The 22176-nt window shown below is 41.3% G+C and overlaps 1 protein-coding gene across 1 annotated transcript in view; it reads left to right on the plus strand.

The window, feature by feature from the left end:
• Positions 1 to 7930: 7930 nt before the first annotated feature.
• BMPR2 (bone morphogenetic protein receptor type 2) overlaps positions 7931 to 22176 on the plus strand; it is a 199081-nt gene continuing 184835 nt past the window's right edge. The window contains exon 1 of the mRNA XM_059393221.1: positions 7931 to 8050. Coding sequence (XP_059249204.1) covers positions 7975 to 8050 — 76 coding nt within the window. The 5' untranslated portion in view covers positions 7931 to 7974. The remainder of the gene's footprint in view (positions 8051 to 22176) is intronic.

Genomic DNA, 22176 nt, shown 5'->3' on the forward strand with positions numbered 1-22176 from the left:
TCTTTTTAATCTAGTGAGGAGAAAACAAAAAAAGCAAGTAATGAAAATGCAACCTGACAAGCACAGTATTAGTAGCTTAGAAAAGGTATAGAAGTAATGCTAAGAAGGGGTGCCTGGCTGGCTCAGTCAGTAGAGCTGGTGACTCTTGATCTCCAGGTTTGTGAGTTCAAGCCCCATGTTGGGCCTAGAGCTTGCTAAAAAAAAAAAAAAAAAAAAAAAGGTATTACGGAAAGGGGATAATTAATTCTGTTTGGCTGTGGGATCAGGGGAATCTTCCTAGAGCTATTACTGTTTGAGATGGGTGTTGTGAACAAAAATTAAGGAGACAGAAGGGGAAAGTGCATTCTTGGCAAATAAAACATCAAGCACAAAGGCATGTGTATTTGAGGAAGTGTAAGCTCTCTGGTATCACAAAGCTTTGCAAGAGCAGAGACTGACTGTTTTGCTTATTGTATCCACAGTAGTCTAGTATAGAGCCTGGAGCACCATAGAAAATAATTATTTGTTGAACAGAAGAATGAATGAAAGAGCCTTGTGTCATTCTAAGGATTTTTAACCTTGTACGTCCCATAGGCTGCAGCTAACTGGAAGCCAGCGGACAAGGGAGTCTTGGAAATTAAGTTTGTAGAAGTCAGTCCCTGAACAAAGAAGAAAGGGGAAGGTAATGAACTGAGAGCAAATAGGCAAATGATCCACACCCTTATTTTTACCTACTAGCCTTGTATAACGTAGCACATCCCTACCTCTCCGACTTTATCTCCCATGCCCCAGTAAACTGACCTCCTTCTTTTTCCTTTCTTTTTTTCCCCCTCTTATTTCAACCGGAAAAAATATTTTTAAATTGTTTTTTTTTTTTAATCTAGATACAGTTGACACATAATGTTACATTAGTTTCAGGTGTAAAAACTGGCCTTCCTTTTATTCCTCAAATAGACCAAGATTGTTCTAACCAGTTCAAGGCCTTTGCTTGTTTCCTAAGCCAGAGACTCTTCTTCTTCTTCTTCTTCTTCTTTTTTTAAAAGATTTTATTTATTTATTTGACAATGAGAGATCACAAGTAGGCAGAGAGGCAGGCAGAGAGAGAGGGGAAGCAGGCTCCCCACTGAGAACAGAGCCTATTTGGGGCTCCATCCCAGGACCTTGAGATCATGACCTGAGCTAAAGGCAGAGGCCAAACCCACTGAGCCATCCAGGTCCCTCTCACGCTCTCTCTCACTCTCAAATAAATAAAGTCTTAAAAAAAAAGATTTCCTTTACTAGATTATACAGTTGGCCCTTGAATGATGGGGTTTGAACTATGGGAATCCACTTACACACACATTTTTACGACTACAGTAAAGTACTCTAAATTTTTTTCTATTCCTTATGATTTTCTTTTTCTTTTTTCTTTTATTATTTTTTAAAAGATTTTATTTTATTGATTTGAGACAGAAAGAGAGAACACGAGCAGGGAAAGAGGTGCAGAGGGAGAAGAAGAGTGAGATGCAGACTCCCCACTATGCAGGGAGCTCAATGTAGGGCTTGATTCCAGAACCCTGAGCCACCCAGGTACCCCTTATTTTTTTTTTAATAATCTTATTTTACTTTATCAATATTTTTAAAGATTTTATTTTTTAAGGGATCTCTATACTCAATATAGGGCTTGAACTCACAACCCAGAGTTTAAGAGTCATATGCTCTGCTGACTGAGCCAGCCAAGCACACCTAGTTTTTGTTTGTATGCTTGTTCCTTTGTTTTTCTTTGTTAAGTAAGCTCTATGACCAATGTGGGGCTCAAGCTCATGATCTAGAGATCTACAATTACAGGCTCTACCAACTGAGGAGCCAGGCACCCCATCTTCCTTGTGATTTTCCTGAGCAGGGAGCCTGATGTGGGACTCCATCCCAAGACCCTGGGATCATGACCCATGGTGAAGGCAGATGCCCAACCGACTAGGCACCCCTTGTGATTATCTTAATAACATTTTCTTTCCTCTAGCTTTTTTACTGTGAGAATAAGTATATAATACATATATCATACAAAATATGTGTTAATTGTCTGTTTATGGTATCGATAAGGCTTCTAATCAAACCGTAGGCTATCAGTAATTAAGTTTTGGGGGAGTGAAAAGTTATATAAAAAAAAATAAAAGAAAGTTATATGTAAATTTTCAATTTCATGGAGGTTGGTGCTCCCAACTCCTGCATTGTTCAAGTGTTAGCTATCTTTTTCCTCCTCCTTCTGCTTCTTCCAAAGTCTAAGCCTTAGTAAAATTTTTTGCCATATTTTGGTATAGCTTGGAGAATAAATAAACTATCCTATTGTTTGGAGGAAAGCAGAGTTCAGTGTCTGGCATCAGCAAGGAAAATCTCTTACAAGATATCAGTAGAGAAGTCCAGAGCAAATCAGGTAAACTTGTGGAAAATATGTCTTCCACTGGGATCTTTCAATGCCTGGGAGACGCTGTGTTCTCTTGCCGTTAGTCACTCAGGATGGGAAGCTCAAATGATTTTATTTAGTTCTAAATGGAAGGGAAGGGTGACCCCAGATGCTGGGCTAACTAAAATTTCAAAAGTTAGACAAAAGGAGAAGGAAAGAAATGGGATAATAGATCTAAGTTCCAAATACAAAGTTTTCTTCTTATAATTTTTAAGCCTTTCTTAATATATTTTTTTTCCTTTTTTAAAGATTTATATATTTATCTTAAGGGGTCAAGGTGCAGAGGAAGAGAGAATCCCAAGCAGAATCTGTGCTGAGCACAGAGCCCAACTGGGAGCTGGATCTCACGACCTCGGGATCATGACCTGAGGGGAATGCCCAACTGACTGTGCCACTCAGGCACCCCTAAGCTTTGCTTATTTTAGAAAGAGAGAAATTTAAGGTTGCTTTTAGGTCCAGAGGTTATTGGAGGTGGAGGGGGGTGTCAATCTCCAATCTCATTTTCCTTGTACTCCACAATTGGGTTTTCCCCTCTCCCCACAACTATACCTTAATCTTCCAAAAGGAGACTACGCCATGTCCCATTTCTCAGTTTAGCCCTAAAGATTAAGTCCTGAAGTTTCTAAGCAGCCTCAAGTTGCCTTTCATTATTTTGACCCTGTACTGTGTGGGCACCTGTATTATTTTTCTTCTAGAGCTAAGAGTTTTTCTTATACTTTTCTTTGACATTATCCCTTTGTAATGATAAAAATTTATTCTTAGAAGTATTCAGTATCTCTGAGCTTGGGTAACTCCTGTTTATCCTTATTCATATAATGAGGATTCTGCCTAGTTCCTTATTCCAATGCGTATCCTAATAATTTGCTGAGTTTCTTTAGACCCTCCCTAAAACCAGGGCTTTCCTTTTACAAGTCTTCTACTTCAGAGGAAAGCTATAATCAATGAGGGGCCTTAATACAGAGTGAAGATCCATCAGTTTTATAGACACTGTTTGTCCCCTTGGATTTCTGTGTTGCTCCTTTCATTTCTTAATTTCTTATGCCAGAGTTTTCCCCTTATGTTAGAAGACTGCCCTATCCTACTTGGGCTTTTGGTGATTAGAGTACTGGTGATTATTTCCCCCTTGCACACGATGGTTCTAGTAACATGGTATAATATTACATTTCCTTTTTCTCTGGAAGTTACGTTTGGTCATGTGACTTCTTTGGCCAATAAAATGTGATTGGAAGTAAGGTGTATTGCTTCTGAGTGGAAGCATTTTAATGGTTAGAGCAAAAACACTGCAGTATTAGCAATTAAATTTTATGATCCTTACTAAAGCTCTCTTTTCTTTTCTTTTTAAAGGAGGCTCTACACCTAACATGGGGCTTGAATGCAAGACCCCAAGATCAAGAGTCACATGTTCTACCCACTGAGCCAGCCAGGTGCTCCCCTAACTGTAGCAGTCTTGAAAGCATGTATCTCAGTATAGCTTCCAGTAGTCTGATGACCTCAGTGACTAAAATGAGCAGAATCCATGTAGTGGATATTGTGATGAGCTCCCCCGACCCACCCTTTAGGACTACAGCATAACTTCTCCCAACTATTGGAAATGCTGGTGGCTAACAGCTTTCAGCTGGATTCCTCTCTGAGGGTTGGTTTTGGCTAAAGAGAGTCCTCTTGGGGCGCCTGGGTGGCTCAATGGGTTAGGCCTCTGCCTTCGTCTGGGTCATGGTCTCAGAGCCCTGGAATCCAGCCCCGCATTGGGCTCTCTGCTCAGCGGGGAGCCGGCTCCCTGCCCCCCCCCCCCCCCCCCCCCCCCCCCACTTGTGATCTCTCTCTCTCTCTGTTAAATAAATAAAATCTTAAAGAAAAAAAAAAAGAAAGAAAGAAAAAAAAGGAAAGAGAGTCCTTTCATCCAAGGGTCACCTTCCTTTCCTGGGTGCAGCCCACATCCAATGACACGTTGGTGGGAAGGTATAATGATCAGGCCTTCTGTTCCAATTTAGGACAATGCTGAAGGGTCATTCCAGCTCCAGATTCCCTGCAGAACTGGCTGAAGCCTCAGTTGCAACTGCACTGTAGTTCAAGTTCTCCATTTCCAGTGATTTTTTTTTTTTTGGACCCTCAGTCTCCAGAGGTTGTTCTTGAGAGTACTACTCAATACTCCTGTTTCCCAAAGAATCCTACTTGTAACAGGCTTCCTGATGACTTGCATCAAACAGGTAATGTGAGAAATAAAACTTTTGTGGCCATAAGATGCTGAGATGTTTGTTACAATCTAGCCTATCCTGACTGGTGTAGATACCAGACCTTGCCTGCCCTGCCAATCCTTTGTTTTCACTTGAGCTTGACTTGTATTGTCTGTTTGGTCTTTGTGGACATACTGATGGCCCAGTTCTAATTCTTCCCTGATGGTCTTTCTCATAGTGAGTGAATAGCTATGTCCCAACTGAGATGCTACAAAGAACGACAGAAAAGGGAAGAGAGTTGCCTATCTAGTTGTCTACTAATTATTCCTACCAAGTCAGTGGTATATATATATTTTTTAATATGAATTTCCTAGGATCCGTTCTTATTTTTTATATATTTTACCATACATTTGTAATATGTATAAGGGTACTTAATGTATCTTAGGAAAAATTTTATGTAAATAAAAATAGAATAATCCCAATTTGAGAAAGAACAGTATCCTACTAATTAACAAACGTTCTGCACCTCTAATTTACCAAATCCCATTTCTCTGGGTGCTAGATCTTATTTCTTGAAAGTCAAATGGCAAAATATAGTAGTAAAGGTAATGAATCAAAGCTCCTAATTTTTTTCTCTTTCAGGAATTTTACTATATAGAAATATTTCTTTCTGAGAATCCTGGGTTGGTATTATTAAAACCCACAATTATACTACATATTTAGTATGATAACAGCAACTAGTTTAAGGAACATGGAGGTTTATTTACCTCAAGTTCAGATAAAGAGATAAAGGGGGACTTGAACACGCAAATAAAGGGTATGACTTCAGGAGTGTATCTATGAATGTGTCTTTGGAACTGACCTCCACACTGAAAGACCAGTCAAACCAGCCTTCAGAATAAGCCTTCTTATTAGAAGGCAGGCTAGACTTCACCTCTAACATCGACCTCCCACGCAAAATTTCCACCTGGCAGCTCAGAATTAAACACAGACTTCCGATCATGGCATCAAGCACGTCGCTTTCTTCCTTTTCTCCCCAGCAAAATCCCACCCAAGTCGACCTGATCCCGCAGGAGGTGTGCAGAGGCTCCAGGGCGGAGGGGGGAGGGGGGAGGGGGAGAATTCCTTCTCTTATCCTGGTCGCTTGGGTTTTTGCAATTCAAAGAACCGACTAAACAGATTCTTTCCAGGAAGCTTCGGTACCAACAGGACCTTTTCATCTCCTTGGGTGCGAACTCATTCCTGACTCTGGGGCAGCAGCTCCTCACCGCAATTTTCCTTTCACGGGTCCTAAAAAGCCCCTAAGGCCCACAGCCTTTGTGAATAAAGGCCCACCTCTAAGTGCGGACCGCGCGGCAAAGACAGAGACGCAGATACATTGTATAGAATTTAAAAAAAGAGAGATTTCTTTCTGACTTCGCACCCTTTCAAACGGCCAATACGTGTGTCAGCTAAGAAGGGGTTCGGTGGTGGGCGCTGGAGAGAAGCCGCACACCGATAAGAGCAAAAAAATCAATTTAGGGTGGTCTCTCCGAGTCCGGCTTTGTCTGAGTCAGCGAGGGGAGCCCGAGGAGGCCGAGGTCTGCGGTTCTGGGAAAGGAGGGTTCTTCTGGATTCTTCGGGATATGGAGAGGCAGGCTCCGGCCCCAAGAGACGACGACGGCAGTTCCGCCTCTCAAGGCTTCACTCCAGGAATCCCGGAGGGGACCGCGACACCTCGGTCCGAGGTTCAACCGCGGCTCCGAGGAGTTGGCCAAGGCTGGACAAAAGATGTGGCCACTCTCTCTTCAACACACACACACACACACACACACACACACACACAGATCCCGAGTGCGCACGTATAGAAGGTTCGTGCGCGTGAGGGAGAAAGGCCATTGCCGCCGGCTGTGGGTTGCCGGGGACCCCACCCTGCCCTCGGCGGCCGGGAGAGACACGCCACGCGCGGGCCGCGGAGTTGCTCTCAGAGAGCCCGGGAGCGAGGGGCGGGGCCGGGCGGGGCCGCGAGCGCGCAGGCGCAGTGCGGGCTTCCTCGCGCCTCCGCCACTGCGGCCGCCGCCGCCGCCCGCGCTGCACCACAGGCCCGAGACAGACAGGGCCGGGAAGAGCCGGAGACTGAGGAGGAGGCGGAGGCGGCGGCGGAGGCGGGGCGACTCCGGTGACCGGGAGCGCCGCAGACTGGCAGCTGCGGCGACTCCCCCCTTTGTGTCTGGTCTGCTCGGAGCCACTGGAAGTGCTTCCCGGAGGGGTGCGGGGTGTCTCGCCGCCTCGTCGCCCACCCCCCCTCCTCAGCCAGCCACCTACCTCCGCCCTCCCGCCGCCCCCCGCCCTCGGCCCGCGACGCCCGAGCTCCGCCGGGAGCCCTGAGCTGCGGGAGAACGAGGCGGCGGCGGCGGCGGCGGCGGCGGCGGCCGCGGCTTCCTCGGGGCGGGGGTTGTGATTCGCTCACAGGAGCCATTGACGGGAGAAGACGAGGCTTTTCTTCGTGGAATTGATCTCAGGCAAGATCGAGAGGCCGCAGTAAAAAAGAGAGAAAGAGAGAGGAGCGAAGCCGGGAGGGCTGGAAAGGGCAGCTCCCCGCACCTCCCCTCCGCCCGCCGTCTCGGGGAGCTCGGGGCCCTGCCTGCTGACCCTGCCCCTCCCCCGCTTCCTACCGCCCCTCGGCGCCCCGGCCGGGCCCTGGCAGAACCTCGCAGGATTGTTGGGCGAAGGCTCGAAGGCGCTGTGGGTTTGTCCATGGAGGCAGCCGCCTCGTTCGATCCGGTCGAGGAACGGGGTTTGTTGTTCTCGCCATCCGAGTGAAGGAAGCACCGAAGCGAAACTTAAGAAGGAATCCTGCCCTCCCGGAGCCACGGGCGATGCGACTCGGGCCGCCGGGCGCCGCCGCCGCCCGCCCGGCTTCGCCCTTCGCGGCAGTCGGGCACTTGGTCTGATCCTCAGCCCCGCCATCGAAGCCCCCGCCTGCCACCCCCCTGCACCCCGGCTATGTTTTCTCGCAGACCTGGATATTTTTTCGACATCGTGAAACTACGAGGGAAATAACTGCGGGGCTTTCTTCCCGTCTCTCTGCTGCTCCACACGGACATGCCTTCAGTTCGGGCGGCCGCGGCACCCGGTCCTCGGCGAGTGAGCCTCCCCGGCCGCGAGGGAGAGAAATGAAGGGAATTTCTGCGGCGGAATGAAAGCTCTGCAGCTAGGTCCTCTCATCTGCCATTTGTCCTTTCAAACTGCATTGTAATACCGACGGGCCGGGCGACTCAGACGGGAGCGAGGACCAGCCTCCCGGCCGCACCTCTCCGCCCGTGTTTACTTTCCATATATATATATATATATTTTTTTTTTCTTTTTTTTCCTCTGCCTTCCTGCTTCTCGGCTGGCCCAGGGATGACTTCTTCGCTGCAGCGGCCCCGGCGGGCACCTTCGCTCCTGTGGACGGTCCTGCTGGTCAGCACGGCGGCCGGTGAGTAGCCCCGCGCGGCGCGTCGGGCCGCTGGCCCTGCGCGTGGCGGGCGACGGAGCCCGCAGAGGCCGAGGCCTGCGCTCGCCCTTCGCGACGCGTCCCGCGATCGCTGTGGAGGGAGCCGCGTCCGGTACCTGCGCGCCCTTCCCGTTCCTTCGAGGGAACGGAGCCTGCCTGTTTTTGTGTAGTTTCGAATCCCTGCTCGCGTAGCCCCCTCCCCATCCCCCACGGGTGGGGGGAAAGACATATTGGGTGTGGTATCTTGACATTTTTAGCTGTGAGGTAATGCAAGGATTAAAAATAATATTTTTAATCGCCAATGAACAGTGTCTATTATGAGATCTTTGGAAACAGAGCTGTAGATTTTTTTTTTTTTTAACATAAAGAAGCGGATTTGGCTCACAGTTAAAAGAACATCAACTATAGAACACACACTTTCGCCTTATTTTTAGATTTAGATCATTCTTTGGGAATCCATGTTACTTTCATTATTCCGAAATGCTACCGAATGAATTGGATGAATGTCGAGGAAGCCAGAACTTTGACATTCTCACTACATTGTATAACACTGTTGATTGTTTTTCGTCAGTCTTCTTTTGTTCCAAAGCATTTTGGTAATTTTATTTTCATCTTTTTAACGTAAATACACTCGTATTTTATATGCTTTTGGGATTACGACTGGGCTTAAAAGTATTTTCGATAACTTTATATTTCAGTCATCTGGCATCTGTTGGCTTTCTTGTCATTGGGACAACTTTGACCTCACATCAGACGGCTAGCATATTCGAGTCCTGAAAGTTCTTTGACATTTTACTAAGCTTAAAGGGAAATGGTAGTCCTCCTTTCCTTAGGATATTTTCTTTTTAGTTCCCAGACACCTCAGAGAAAGCCTCATTTCTGTTTACAGTTAGTTTTCGAGCAGTCTTTTGGTGATAATGCTTTTAGAAATTTTTGGGAGTGAACTGTACATATAATTCTTAAGTTTGGTGTAGGATGGCCAAATTGATTATGCATTTAGAGATGAACAAGGGACAATATAACAGCTTTTAAATTTTTACAAGTGTGTACTTTTCACGTTCAATAAATTTCTTATTGCTCTGCTGGACACAGAGGTTGCTTGCTTATTTCCATTTTAAAAGTATGCATTGGGAAAATTCTGAGAGAAAATTTAAAGTTTCCTTTAGTGTTCATTGTCTATTATATTTATGATAAATCTGTGTAGTTATATTAAAAGAATTCGAACTTCTGAATTGAATGTATTTTGAAACTGACATTTTAATAGTCTTCAAACATCACAATTCCTTTCGGGATAAAAATGAACAATTTTTTTCTCGGTTTCTTTATTTTGTGTTAGCTATTGAAATTCTCTAGCTGTAAGTCTTGTGATTACTGTAAAATATGAAGAGAGTAAAAGGCTTTAGGTTTAAGCAGTCATTCTGAGATCAGAAATGTCAGAACATAGACTTTGCGTGTTCTTTGTTATTCTTAACCTTTTGAGAATGTAGATTCTCATTTATAATTACAGGCTTTTCATTTTGTGATCAGAACTGATAACAGTAAGGGAAAGAACATTGATTTAAAAATACGTTTAATTTGTATTTGGTAAATAAAATAGAATAATGTCCCTTAAAATGGAGGGATTGACAGAATCACTACTTAAAGTGGTATTGGTCTTTTTTTTTTCTCTAATATTACATAGTACTGGCTGCCAAAATTTGAGAAGCTGGATTTCACAGTAATAATAGTAATAATAATAGCTGGTGTTTATTTTTATTTATTTATTAAACAGAGAACGAGAGCAAGAGTGAGAGAGAATGCATGCACAAGCAGGGGGAGCGGCTCCTCATTGAGCAGAGAGGGAGAAGCAACTGTTCTAATAGCTTTACATGTAGTTTCTCATTTGATCCTCATGACAGTTCTACACTCCAGGTCTAATTATGTTCCTTTTACAGAGAGGACAAGTGAAGTACAGAGAGTTTAAATAACTCACCACAAAGTATATTTTGGAGCCAGGATTATAGCCTGTACCCTTACCTATCACATTAATGATAACAACAGCTTACTCTAATTGGGAACATAAGATAGAGTAGTGCCTTCACTAGATTAGCCTCTGAAAGGAAGTAGGGATGCTTGATAGGATTGTCATTCAGCACTGGTTATGCAGATGTCATGGTTCTAAATGTGTTATACCTTTCCTGATACTACAGTGGCTAGTATAGTTTTGTTAGGTGCAAGGTGACTAGACAGAGCCTGTGTGGACTTGGGATACATAGATGTAGTGATGTAACCAGACAGGTGCAGATAGTGTTGCTGATAGGAAAAAAAGTACTAGAAGACTGGCTGATACCACACCCTCTTTGGGGGCATGGATAAATCCTTTATTTCATTTGAATCCCTCTTTCCCGCTTACTGTATCTGGTTCTTGGATTCCTTAATTCTAAGACTATTTTATATGCAAAAAATTAGAATTTATAGAAAAATATGTGCTTGTTTGGTTTATAAATGAATTCTTAATTTTAATAAAAGGATATAATACAATGCAATATTTACTATAGAATCAGTTTCTGTTAAAATTTCTTTTTTGGAAAAAAAGTTGTCCCTCTTTATTTAGGTTGTAATGGCTACAGATAACATATGTAACCCTTTAACCCACCCTACTCTGTGCAGGCCCTTGAGCAGGGTCAGCTTCCCTTTCCTCCAGTCTTCTTTTCCACCTCATTCTTGTCCTTCTTGCCATCCTTGGGTTGCCCGGGAGGCCAGGGAGCCCATGACATTTCAAATGGCCTTTTTCTTGGGATTCACTCCTGGAAGGTTCTCCAGGACATCTGAAGGAACTCAGGATTCTGCATCACATCATAATTCTTCTTCTCCATGGCTGGCTTGCATGTGTCTAATGGCTGGACTGACATCATTGTTAGTTGAATCTTCCTGCATTTGAAATAATTCACTTGATTTCTTTCTTCTTTTTTAAAGTAAACTCTTGGGCTTGAACTCACAACCTGGAGGTCAAGAGTTGCATGCTCTACTGATTGAGCCAGCCTGTGTGCCTCCCTTGATTAGATTTCAGTTTTACATCTCTTTAGGAATACACACATTGTCTAAAAGAAGATTCATCTATTTAGTTAGGGTTCTTGAGCACTGAAATCAATAAATATTGTTAGGGAATTGGAAATTAGTAATCTTTATTTTTGTATTTATTAATATGTGGACACTGCAACAGGGCCACTTATGTGTTTTTTTCCCCCCAAGATTTTTATTTATTTATTTAATAAGGAGTGAGAGCAAGAGTGAGAGAGAGAATGCACGCACAAGCAGGAGGAGTCCGATGGAGGGCTCCATCCCAGGAGCCTGGGATCATGATGCTTAATTGACTGATATACCTCCTCCACCCTCATGACCCCCCCACCTTTTAAAAAGGATTTTATTTATTTGAGAGAGAGCATGAGCAGGGGGAACAGACGGAGAGGGAGAGGAGTCTTAAGTAGACTTTGTGCTGAATGCAGAGCCAGATGCAGGGCTGGATCTCATGACCATGTGATCACAGCCTAAGCCCAAACCAGTCAGACACTCAATAGACTGCACCACCCAGGTGCCCTATCACCTGTGGTTTTTGATAAAATTCGTATCTCTGTCACTATAATCTAGATGTACTGAAAGGATCTCACTGGGACCTATACTGTTTTAAGTTTTAAAATAATATAGGTCCCAGAGAGATCCTGAAAGATTCTCCCTTAGGCAAGTTTGAGGACCCTGATTTATATAGTCAGTCTTAATTGTTTGGATTTTCAAAATATTGTGATTCAGTCAACTTTTGCTGCATAATAGCTGGTAACCACAAAATCATAGTGACATACAACAAGAAGTGTTTATTCTGCTTCATTTGTCTCATTCTTGGGCCGAAGCTAGAGGGACGGGTAACTCCTCTCTGGGGGAAGCTTGTCTTATAGCAATGGCAGAAGTACCAGGAGACAAACTCAGTCCTACCAGGCATTTTCAGATTCTTGTTCCTCTGACATCCCATTTTACCAAGACCAAAGGCAATAAGTAGTGAAGTACATTCTGGCTGTAATGAGGCCATGGTAATATATGGACATGTGATCCTGTTGCTAGGAAATGAAGACTTGGGATCTTCAGTCTACCACATATGATCAGGAAGATGATCCTGGTGAGGAGTTTCTCTTACCATTTGAACAGGGCCAAACTCTTTTTTTTTTAAAGATTTTATTTATTTATTTGACACAGAGAGAGAGATCACAAGTAGGCAGAGAGGCAGGCAGAGAGAGAGGAAGGGAAGCAGGCTCCCTGCTGAGCAGAGAGCCTGATGCGGGGCTCGATCCCAGGACCCTGGGATCATGACCTGAGCCGAAGGCAGAGGCTTTAACCCACTGAGCCACTCAGGCACCCCCGATGGGTAAATTCTAACCATAAAAGATACAGGATGAAGTCAGTATAAATTAGTTAATTTTATAAATGGCCATACCAACTATTTTATTTGTTTATAAATGGCCATACCAACTATTTTGGCACTTATTGCCTTGCCTTTGAATATCTGTTATGTGTATTTGCTTTGTCCTCCTAACTGATAATTGCTTCTTGAGGACAGAGTTCATATCTTTTTTTTTTTTTTTTAAGATTTTATTTATTCATGAGAGAGAGCATGTGCTCAAGAGAACACAAGCAGGGGGAGGTGCCAAGGGAGAAGCGGACTCCCCGCTGGGCAGGGAGCCCAGCTGCTGGACTTGATCCCAGGACCCCGGGATCATGACCCGAGTCAAAGGCAGATGCTTAATTGACTGAGTCACCCAGGTGCCCCAGAGTTCATATCTTAAACTGTTTTGTAATCTATCATATTGCATGCAGATAGAAGATGTTTAAGAAATACTAAATTAGTGAATAATAGAAAGGAATTATAGCCAGGAAATATTCTAAGATTGCTTACTTACCCAAATGATCTATTAGTAATTTATTCTTTGTTCCCATTCCTTCAACTATAAAATGGTTTAAATGGTGTAGTAAGGAGACTCCTGTCTTGAATTAATGAGACCTGAACTCTCTGAAACAGATGACTCAACATAGTTTTCTCAGTTATAGTATTATGGGATTGGACTAGATAATGTTTGAAATGCAGATTCTTGGGAACTGCCTACTTAATCTGAATTATCTGGACAGTGAGTTTGGGAATTTACATTTTATTTTAAGATTTATTTTTATTTATTTTAGAGACAGCATGTGCACAAGCAGGGATGGGGCAGAGGGAAAGGGATAGAATCTCAAGCAGACTCCCTGCTGAGCAGGGAGCCTGATGTGGGGATCCATTCCAGGACTCTGGGATCATGACCTGAGCCGAAGGCAGATGCTTAACTGACTAGGCATTCTGAGAATTTTTTATGAAATATTTATAAACGAAATAGTGCTAAACTAAATTAGACAAGGTAACATTGATTTGGTTTTAGTTACAAATTAATATCCCATGGACCATTCCAGGTGGATAAATTGCATATATTAGATTTCTATCTACCAAAGGAGAATTATATTCTGATTTGATTGATATCTGCTAGAAAAAAACTAAATACGAAATCGTGAATTTTGGCTATCTTGCATAGTACTTACACATGTGGAAGAGACTCCCATATTACCAAACTATTTCCTCCTTTTAGTTAAATCGTCTAGTCTTTGAATCATTTTTAGAAGCAATGAAGATGACTTTATTTTTATTTTTTTGGAAAGATTCTATCTATTCATTTGACAGGAACGGCAAGAGAGGGAACGCAAGCAGGGGGAATAGGAGGGAGAGAAACAGGACCCCTGCTGAGCAGGGAGCCCCATGCGGGGCTTGATCCCAGGACCCCAGGACCATGAACTGAACTGAAGGCAAATGCCCAATGACTGAGCCATCCAGGCACCCCTGAGAATGACTTTAGTAGAATTTTGGATGCAATAGACTTGATTTTGTTTTTGTTTTTTTTAAACACTTTTTAATCTGTGGGATGGGTATGACAACTAAGACTGCTAGATTACAAGAATACATATATAATTTATGTATAGTCTGTGTGAAATAAGGTTAGAAATAAGCCTGTGGGTAAATGACATGAACATTTTTTTTATTTAAAAGAATTTTTTAGGGGTGCCTGGCTGGCTCAGTCATTAAGCATCTATCTTTGGCTCAGGTCATGATCCCAGGGTTCTGAGATTGAGCCCCGCATCAGCCAGCCTCCCTGCTCAGTGGGAAGCGTGCTTCTCTCCCACTCCCCCACTTGTGTTCCTTCTCTCACTGTGTCTATCAAATAAATAAATAAAATCTTTGAAAAAAAATTTTTTTTTAAAGATTTTATTTATTTATCAGAGAGAGAGAGAGGGGGAGAGAGCGAGCATAGGCAGACAGAATGACAGGCAGAGGCAGAGGGAGAAGCAGGCTCCCCGCCAAGCAAGGAGCCTGATGTGGGACTTGATCCCAGCACGCTGGGATCATGACCTGAGCCGAAGGCAGCTGCTTAACCAACTGAGCCACCCAGGCGTCCCTGAAAAAATTTTTTTAAAGATTATATTTTTAAGTACTCTCTTCACCCACTTAAAGTATTCTCTATACCACCTGGAGAGTCACATGCTCTACCGACTGAGCCAGCTAGGTGCCCCTGACGTGAACATTTTAGAATACATTGCTTTATCAGAACTGTTAGCACACAGCATTTATTTCTTACTGTTAATTGCACTTTATACTGTAAGTGTTGGACCAGACCCAGTTTCTTTTCCAGTATGCACTCGTGGGAGCTGCGACAAGGGTAGGGGGCATTAATAGGATAGATAATATATGGACGGTGAACTAAAATGCCCAGTCAAAAATATTTATTAGTGTTTCCTTTGTGCGAGGTTCTTTTTAAAATGTTTGTGGATACAACGAAAAACAAGGGGCACCTCTCCTCCCCCAAACATCTCATGCCATAGCCTATATTACTTTCTGAGAGGGAGTTAGAGTTCATGCTATTTGAAGGAAGGGTAGGTATTTTGCAAATTTTATTAGCATTGTATTATTTCTTTTCTGCCTGTTTCTTAGGATCAGAAATTCTTGAAGGTATTCTGCAACACAGGAAAAGAGACTTTGTTCCTGTGTGTCTTCTAGCAGATCGCCACCCTCCTTTTATTTCTGTCTTCCTGCCAGCTTTTTTTTGAAAGAGTAGAGAACACTTCTGGACTTATGTATCCTCACTCCTTACTTGTCTCATGATGTATATTAGATCATCAGTGACTTCCTAATTGCTTTGTCCAGTGACTTAAGAAAAAAATTATTTATTTGAGAGAGAGAGAGAGAGACAGCATGAACAGAGGGGAGGAGCAGAGGGAGAAGGAGAAGCAGACTAACTGCTGGACAGGGCCCAACACGGAGCTTGATTCCAGGACCCTGAGATTACAACCTGAGGCAAAGGCAGACACTAAACTGACTGAGCCACCCAGTCGCCCCTCCAGTGATTTTTCAGTCTTGTTCTTTTTGACTTTTCTACTTAATTTGAGAATTTTGGTCACCCTTTCCTTGAAACTCTTCCTGTCTGACTTTACTGTCATTGCATTTCTCTGGTTATACATCTTCTCCATCCTCACTTCTCCGTAAATGTTCTATTTTCTTCTATTTTAAAAATCTCCCTTAGATTTTTACTCCTCTCCCTTGTTGATTTTCTTGTATTGTTACTCCTCTCCCAAACTTTAATTAGTCTGGAAATGATTGATGATTACTAACTCAAACAGGTGAAGCTAGAAAGATTTGAGTTCCTTCCTAGTGGTACCATCAGCTGTTTGTTTTGGGAATATCACTTCATTTGGTTCCAGTATCCTCGTTATAAAGTGAAGCGGTTGGCCTACATGATACTTACCCCATTCTAGCACTTTTGCTTATGGTATGAGAAAAGCAGTGTATTCTTAGTTACTAGTAAGTGTATAACACTTTGAATAATATATTTGGTTCTTATTGAGTATATATGTAGCACTTTGAATTTAGCTTAGTTTAGGGAAAACTGTGGGGCATTCTGCAATTGGTTAAAGCACTACTTTGAAAGAAATGTAATTTAATTTTTTGCAAATACATTTTGTGTGTTGATTATGTTAAGACCACAAAAGTGTTCTAGAGAAAGGCATTGTATGGATATTCTGTAATGAAAATATAAAGATAATCTATAACTAAATAGAAAATGTGCTTTTAAAATAGTTGGAATCCTAGAATTTTAGAGTTGGAAAGGACCTTGAGTAGACTTTAAATAGTTTTTAGTTAAGACAAAAGACAATCTTGTTTTTTAATTGAACTTTTTATTTTAATTCTAGTTTGTTAATATAATACAGTGTTATGCTAGTTTCAGGTGTACAGTATAGTGACTTGACAGTTCTATATATTATTCAGTGCTCATCAAGATAAGTGTACTATTAATCTCCTTCACCTAGTTCACCCATCTCCCATCCACCTCCCCTCTGATAATCATCTGTTTGTTCTTTGAAGTTAAGAGTCTGTTTTTGGGTTTATCTTTTCTTTCTTATTTTTCTTTTTTTGTTTGTTTTGTTTCTTAAATTCCACATATGAGTGAAATCATATGGTATTGTCTTTCTCTGACTGACTTCATTGAGTATTATACTCTATAAATCCATCCCTGTTGTTGCAGATGGCAAGATTTCATTCATAGACACACACACACACACACACACACACACTCACACAAACACATCTACATACCGCATCTTTTATAGCCATTCATCTATGGATGGACATTTGGGCTGTGTCCATATCTTCGCTATTGTAAATAATGCTGCGGTAAACATAAGGGTATGTATATTTTTTTGAATTAGGGTTTTTGCATTCTTTGGGTAAATATCTGGTAGTGGGATTACTAGATCATATGGTAATCCCATTTTTAATTTCTTAAAAATATTTATTTATTTATTTTAGAGAGAAGGCACATGCCTGAGAAAGTGTGTGGTGGGATGGGGATTGGGTGTCGGGGGGAGCAGAAGAAAAGGGAGAGAAACTTTAGCAGACTCTGCACTGAGTGAGTGGGGAGCCCAATGTGGGGCTCCATCTTATGATCTTGAGATCACAACCTGAGCCTAAACCAAGAGTCTGAGGCTTAACCAACTGTGCCACCCAGGTGTCCTTATTTTTAAAAAATATTTTATTTATTTATTTGTCATCGAGCATAAGCAGGCAGAGTGGCAGGCAGAGGCAGAGGGAAAAGCAGGTTCCCCTCTGAGCAAGGAGCCTGATGCAGGACTCTATCCCAGGACTCTGGAATCTTGACCTGGTCTGAAGGCAGCTGCATAATGGACTGAGCCACACAGGCATCCCAGGTGCCCCTGTTCTTAATTTTTTGAGGACCCTCCATACTGTTTTTCACACTGCCTGTACCAGTTTGCATTCCTGCCAGTAGCGCAAGAGGGTTCCTTTTTCTCCACATCCTTGGCAGTTCTGGTTTCTTGTGTTTTTGATTTTAGCCATTCTGACAGGTGTGTGTTGGTATCTCATTGTGGTTTAATTTGCATTTTCCTGATGATGAGTGATATTGAGCATCTTTTCATGTGTCTGTTGGTCATCTGTATGTCTTTGGAGAATGTTAATGTCTTCTGCCCATTTTTAGTTGGATTATTTGGAGTTTTTTGGTGTTGAGTTGTATAAGCTCTTCCTTTTTTTAAAAAACGATTTTATTTTATTTGAAAGAGCCATCTAGGTGTCCCTGTATAAGCTCTCATATATTTTGGATACTAACCTTTTATTGGGTATATCATTTGTAAATATCTTCTCCCATTCAATAGGCTTTTCGTTTTGTTGTTTCCTTTGCTGTTCAGAAACTTTTTATTTTGTTGAAGTCCCAGTAGTTTATTTTTGCTTTTGTTTTCCTTGCCTCAGGAGACGTATCTAGAAAAATGGTTCTATGAATGATGTCAGAGAAGTTACCCCTGTGTTCTCTTGAAGAGTTTTTATGGTTTCAGGTCTCACATTTATGTCTTTAATCCATTTGGAGTTTATTTTTGTGAATGGTGTAAGAAATTGTTTTAATTTTGGGACGCCTGGGAGGCCCAGTCGTTTTTGAATTTACTTTTATAGAGATATAGTTGATATGTAACACTGTGTAAGTTTAAGGTATACAGCATATTGAATTGATACATTCCTATATTGCAATATGATTACCCCCATAGTGTTAGCTAACACCTCTGTTACATCATGTAATTATCATTATTGTGTGTGGTGGGAACAATTAAAATCTAATCTCTTAGCAACTTTGAAATTTATAATACCGTATTGTATATAATTACTGTGCGTTATATACAGGATTTGTTCATCTAGTGGTTGCAAGTTTGTACTCTTAAACAACAGTTGTCTATTTTTAAATTTTTAATTGTTTTGTCTTTTTGTTGTTGGATTATAGGAGTTCTTTATATATTATGAATATTAAAACTCTATCAAATGATTTCCAAATGTTATGGGCTGAATGTTTAGGTCCCCTCAAATTTCATGTTGAGAGACGCCTGGGTGGCTCAGTTGGTTAAGCGGCTGCCTTCGGCTCAGGTCATGATCCCAGCGTCCTGTGATCAAGTCCCACATTGGGCTCCTTGCTCAGCGGGGAGCCTGCTTCTCCCTCTGCCTTTGCTGCCACTCTGCCTGCCTGTGCGCGCTCTCTCTCTCTCTCTCTCTGGCAAATAAATAAATAAAATCTTAAAAAAAAATTCATGTTGAAATCATAGCCTCCAAGGTGATGGTATTAGAAAGTGAGGCCTTTGGGAGTTGATTAGGTAATGAAAGTGAAGCTCTCATTAATGGGATTAGTACTCTCATGAAAGAGACCCCAGAGAAATCCCTTCCTCTTACCACTTTGTGAGGGTACAACGAAGAGATGGCCATCTAGGAAATGGATTCTCACCAGTTACAGAATCTGCTGGCACCATGATTTTAGACTTCCCGGACTTCAGAGCAGTAAGAAATAAATGTTTATTGTTTAAAAGACACCCAGTCTCTGTTGTATTCTTAGGGCACCATTGTTTTCTCCTATTCTCTAGGTTCCTTTCTTTTTTCTTTTCTTAAATTGTATTTTTTTTTTAAAGATTTTATTTATTTATTTGACAGATAGATATCACAAGTAGACAGAGAGGCAGACAGAGAGAGAGGGGGAAGCAGACTTCTTGCTGAGCAGAGAGCCCAATGCGGGACTCCATCCCAGGACCCTGAGATCATGACTGGAGCTGAAGGCAGCAGCTTAACCCACTGAGCCACCCAGTCACCCCTATAATAAACATTTTCATTAAAGATTCAAAGCTTCAGTTTTGGAAAGGAGCACCAGTTAGATCAAGAATGATGATGACATATTTAGTTGAGGATAAGTTTTTAATGTTTACATCTGACATCTGTTGTTAGTGATTAGAATCCCTAAGGGCCAGTCTAGTGTGAAGAGTAACCTTTAAATTTAGTTACAACTCAAAGGGCCATATTGTGGTGACATGAAAGGCAAGATTAAAAACAGTCAAATGATAACGAGATGAACATTATTCATGTTACTTACTGAAACAAGTTTTTTTGTTTGAGAGAGAACTTTTCTGGGATATTTATTTTTCTTTTGGCTAAACCATGTGTTAGCTTGATGAAATGCTATTAAGAATGTTAATCTAAAAATTTTGTTTAGCTCTTAGCACCAACTGTTATCCAGCTCTCCTGTAGGAATCATTGTTTTGTCCATTTTATTAGGTTTATGAGAAATTCAGTTTTACTGATCCTTGCTGCTAAGTCCCTCTGCTGAGAGCAAAACAGTAGTCTTAGATTTATACTAAACTCAAATTTGTACACTAAGCAGCTAATAGGTTTTATATTAATGAAATGGTATAGATTAATGGAAATAGGTTAAATTCGTTATCTGAAAATAGATTAAATTCTAGTTATTTGCAGGTAAGAACTAGTGTGTTGAGGCATGGTTTTTGGAAGCCTATCTCTTGGATAGCTAGGCTAGGTTGTTCTAAAACTGCAGGGGTTATTTTTTGCTCATACTGTATGTTCATTGAAGAATTGCAGGGGTATTCTCATCATTAGGAATCTGGGTTAATGGATTGCCACCATCTTGAAAGTTAAAATAAAGGTAAAATAAAGTATAAAAAGATCTTTCATGGCAGTTACATACTTTGTCACATCACTTCCACTTAAAACCCCTATTTAGTCTCTCCTAACCTCTAGGAACTGTGATTTTTCTAAGTATCTAGAAAAGGAATTTGGGGAACAGGACTGATGATGACTGTGGGAAATAATAAGATAAACTTTTTTTGGCTTTGCTTTATATTTTAGATGTATTTTGGTTTTCAGATTTTGACCTTATTTCTTTTAAAAGTCTTTCTGTTACTTATTTATTTATTTAATTTTTAAAGATTTTATTTATTTATTTGACAGACAGAGATCACAAGTAGGCAAAGAGGCAGGCAGAGAGGGAGGGGGAAGCAGTCTCCCCACTGAGCAGAGAGCCAGATGCAGAACTTGATCCCAGGACTCTGAGACCATGACCTGAGCCGAAGGCAGAGGCTTAACCCACTGAGCCACCCTGGTGTCCCACTTTCTGTTTTTTAGAATCCCGAAGTTGTGATAGAAGATCATTGTAAAAATGATTTTATATGATAATGAAGTAGAGAAAATAAAAATATCCATTCCTTCTTTTTCTCTAATTCTGTTCCCTGGATACAACAGGTATTAATAGTTTGGTTGATAATATTTCGTACTTTTTTGTATGCACTGTAAATAAGTACCTGTGTAATTAGAGTTTGTTTTTTAAATAGAATTATATATATCATGTACAAGTTTTTGTTATTAATCATGTAGGATAGTTCTAGAAGCAAGATCATTTGGTCATAGTTTGCACATTAAAAATTTTGGTATGAACTTCTAATTCCCCCCTCAAAAGATTGTAGCACTTTCCATTTCCACCACTACTATATCAGAATTTTCATTTCCTTTCTTCCTTTTTTTAAAAGATATTTTCTTTTTTTAAGATTTTATCTTTAGGTAACCTCTGCACCCAGCGTGGGTCTTGAACCATAATGCTCTACCAGTTGAACCAGCCAGGTGCCTCCAAAATTTTTCCTTTCTTTCTTTCTTTTTTTTTAAAGATTTTATTTATTTATTTGACAGACAGATATCACAAGTAGGCAGAGAGGCAGGCAGAGACAGAGAGAGGGGGAAGCAGGCTGCCCGCTGAGCAGAGAGCCCAATGCGGGGTTTGATCCCGGGACCCTGGGATCATGACCTGAGCCTAAGGCAGAGGCTTTAACCCGCTGAGCCACCCAGGCACCCCAAATTTTTATTTTCTTATTCCTCTTTCAAATGCTATATAATAGCTTTAAAGTTTTTATCAAAACAAAAACATTGTATTGTGTTTCAGTTTGCAGTGCTTTAATTGTTCAGGAAGCTGAGCTGCTTTTCATGGTTATTGGCTAGTTATATTTTTCTGAATTACCTGTTTATGTATCAGATTAATTTTTTAATGGTTTTTCTTATGTATTTGAAGATGTTATTTATATATATGATTTTATATTACTAGAATTGTTTCTTTTTTCCTGTATAATATCTAGATTTTATGTTATCTTAGAAAAGCTTTTACCATATTCACAATTAACAAAAATTCTTCTAGTAGGTAGGTCTTTAGGGTTTCTTTCCCCCCCTGTGTTTAGCAATTTAGTCTACCTGGAACTATTCTTGGTGTTGTACATATATTAACTCATAAGAATGGTATGAGGTAGATATTGTTATTGTCTTCATTTGCAGATGAGGACTTTTAGACCCAGAGAAATTAAGAAACTTGCTTAAGGTAGGATAGCTAATAGAGCTAGAATATAGACATAGCCTATGCTCTTAATGGTTGTGCTCTATTACTTAGTATATAGCCAAATTGTCTTTTAATCACCGAATTCCATCTGAATTCACTGAATTGTCTTTTTTAAGAGATCTACTTAGGGGTGCCTGGGTGGCTCAGTTGTTAATCTTCTGCCTTTGGCTCAGGTCATGATCCCAGGGTTCTGGGTTTAAGCCCCAGATTGGGCTCCCTGCTCAGCAGGAAGCCTGCTTCTCCCTCTCCCACTCCCCCCTGCTTGTGTTCTCTTTCTTACTGTCTTTCTGTCAAATAAATAAA

This window comes from Mustela nigripes, chromosome 3 (assembly GCF_022355385.1).
Source record: "Mustela nigripes isolate SB6536 chromosome 3, MUSNIG.SB6536, whole genome shotgun sequence".
Taxonomy (NCBI): domain Eukaryota; kingdom Metazoa; phylum Chordata; class Mammalia; order Carnivora; family Mustelidae; genus Mustela; species Mustela nigripes.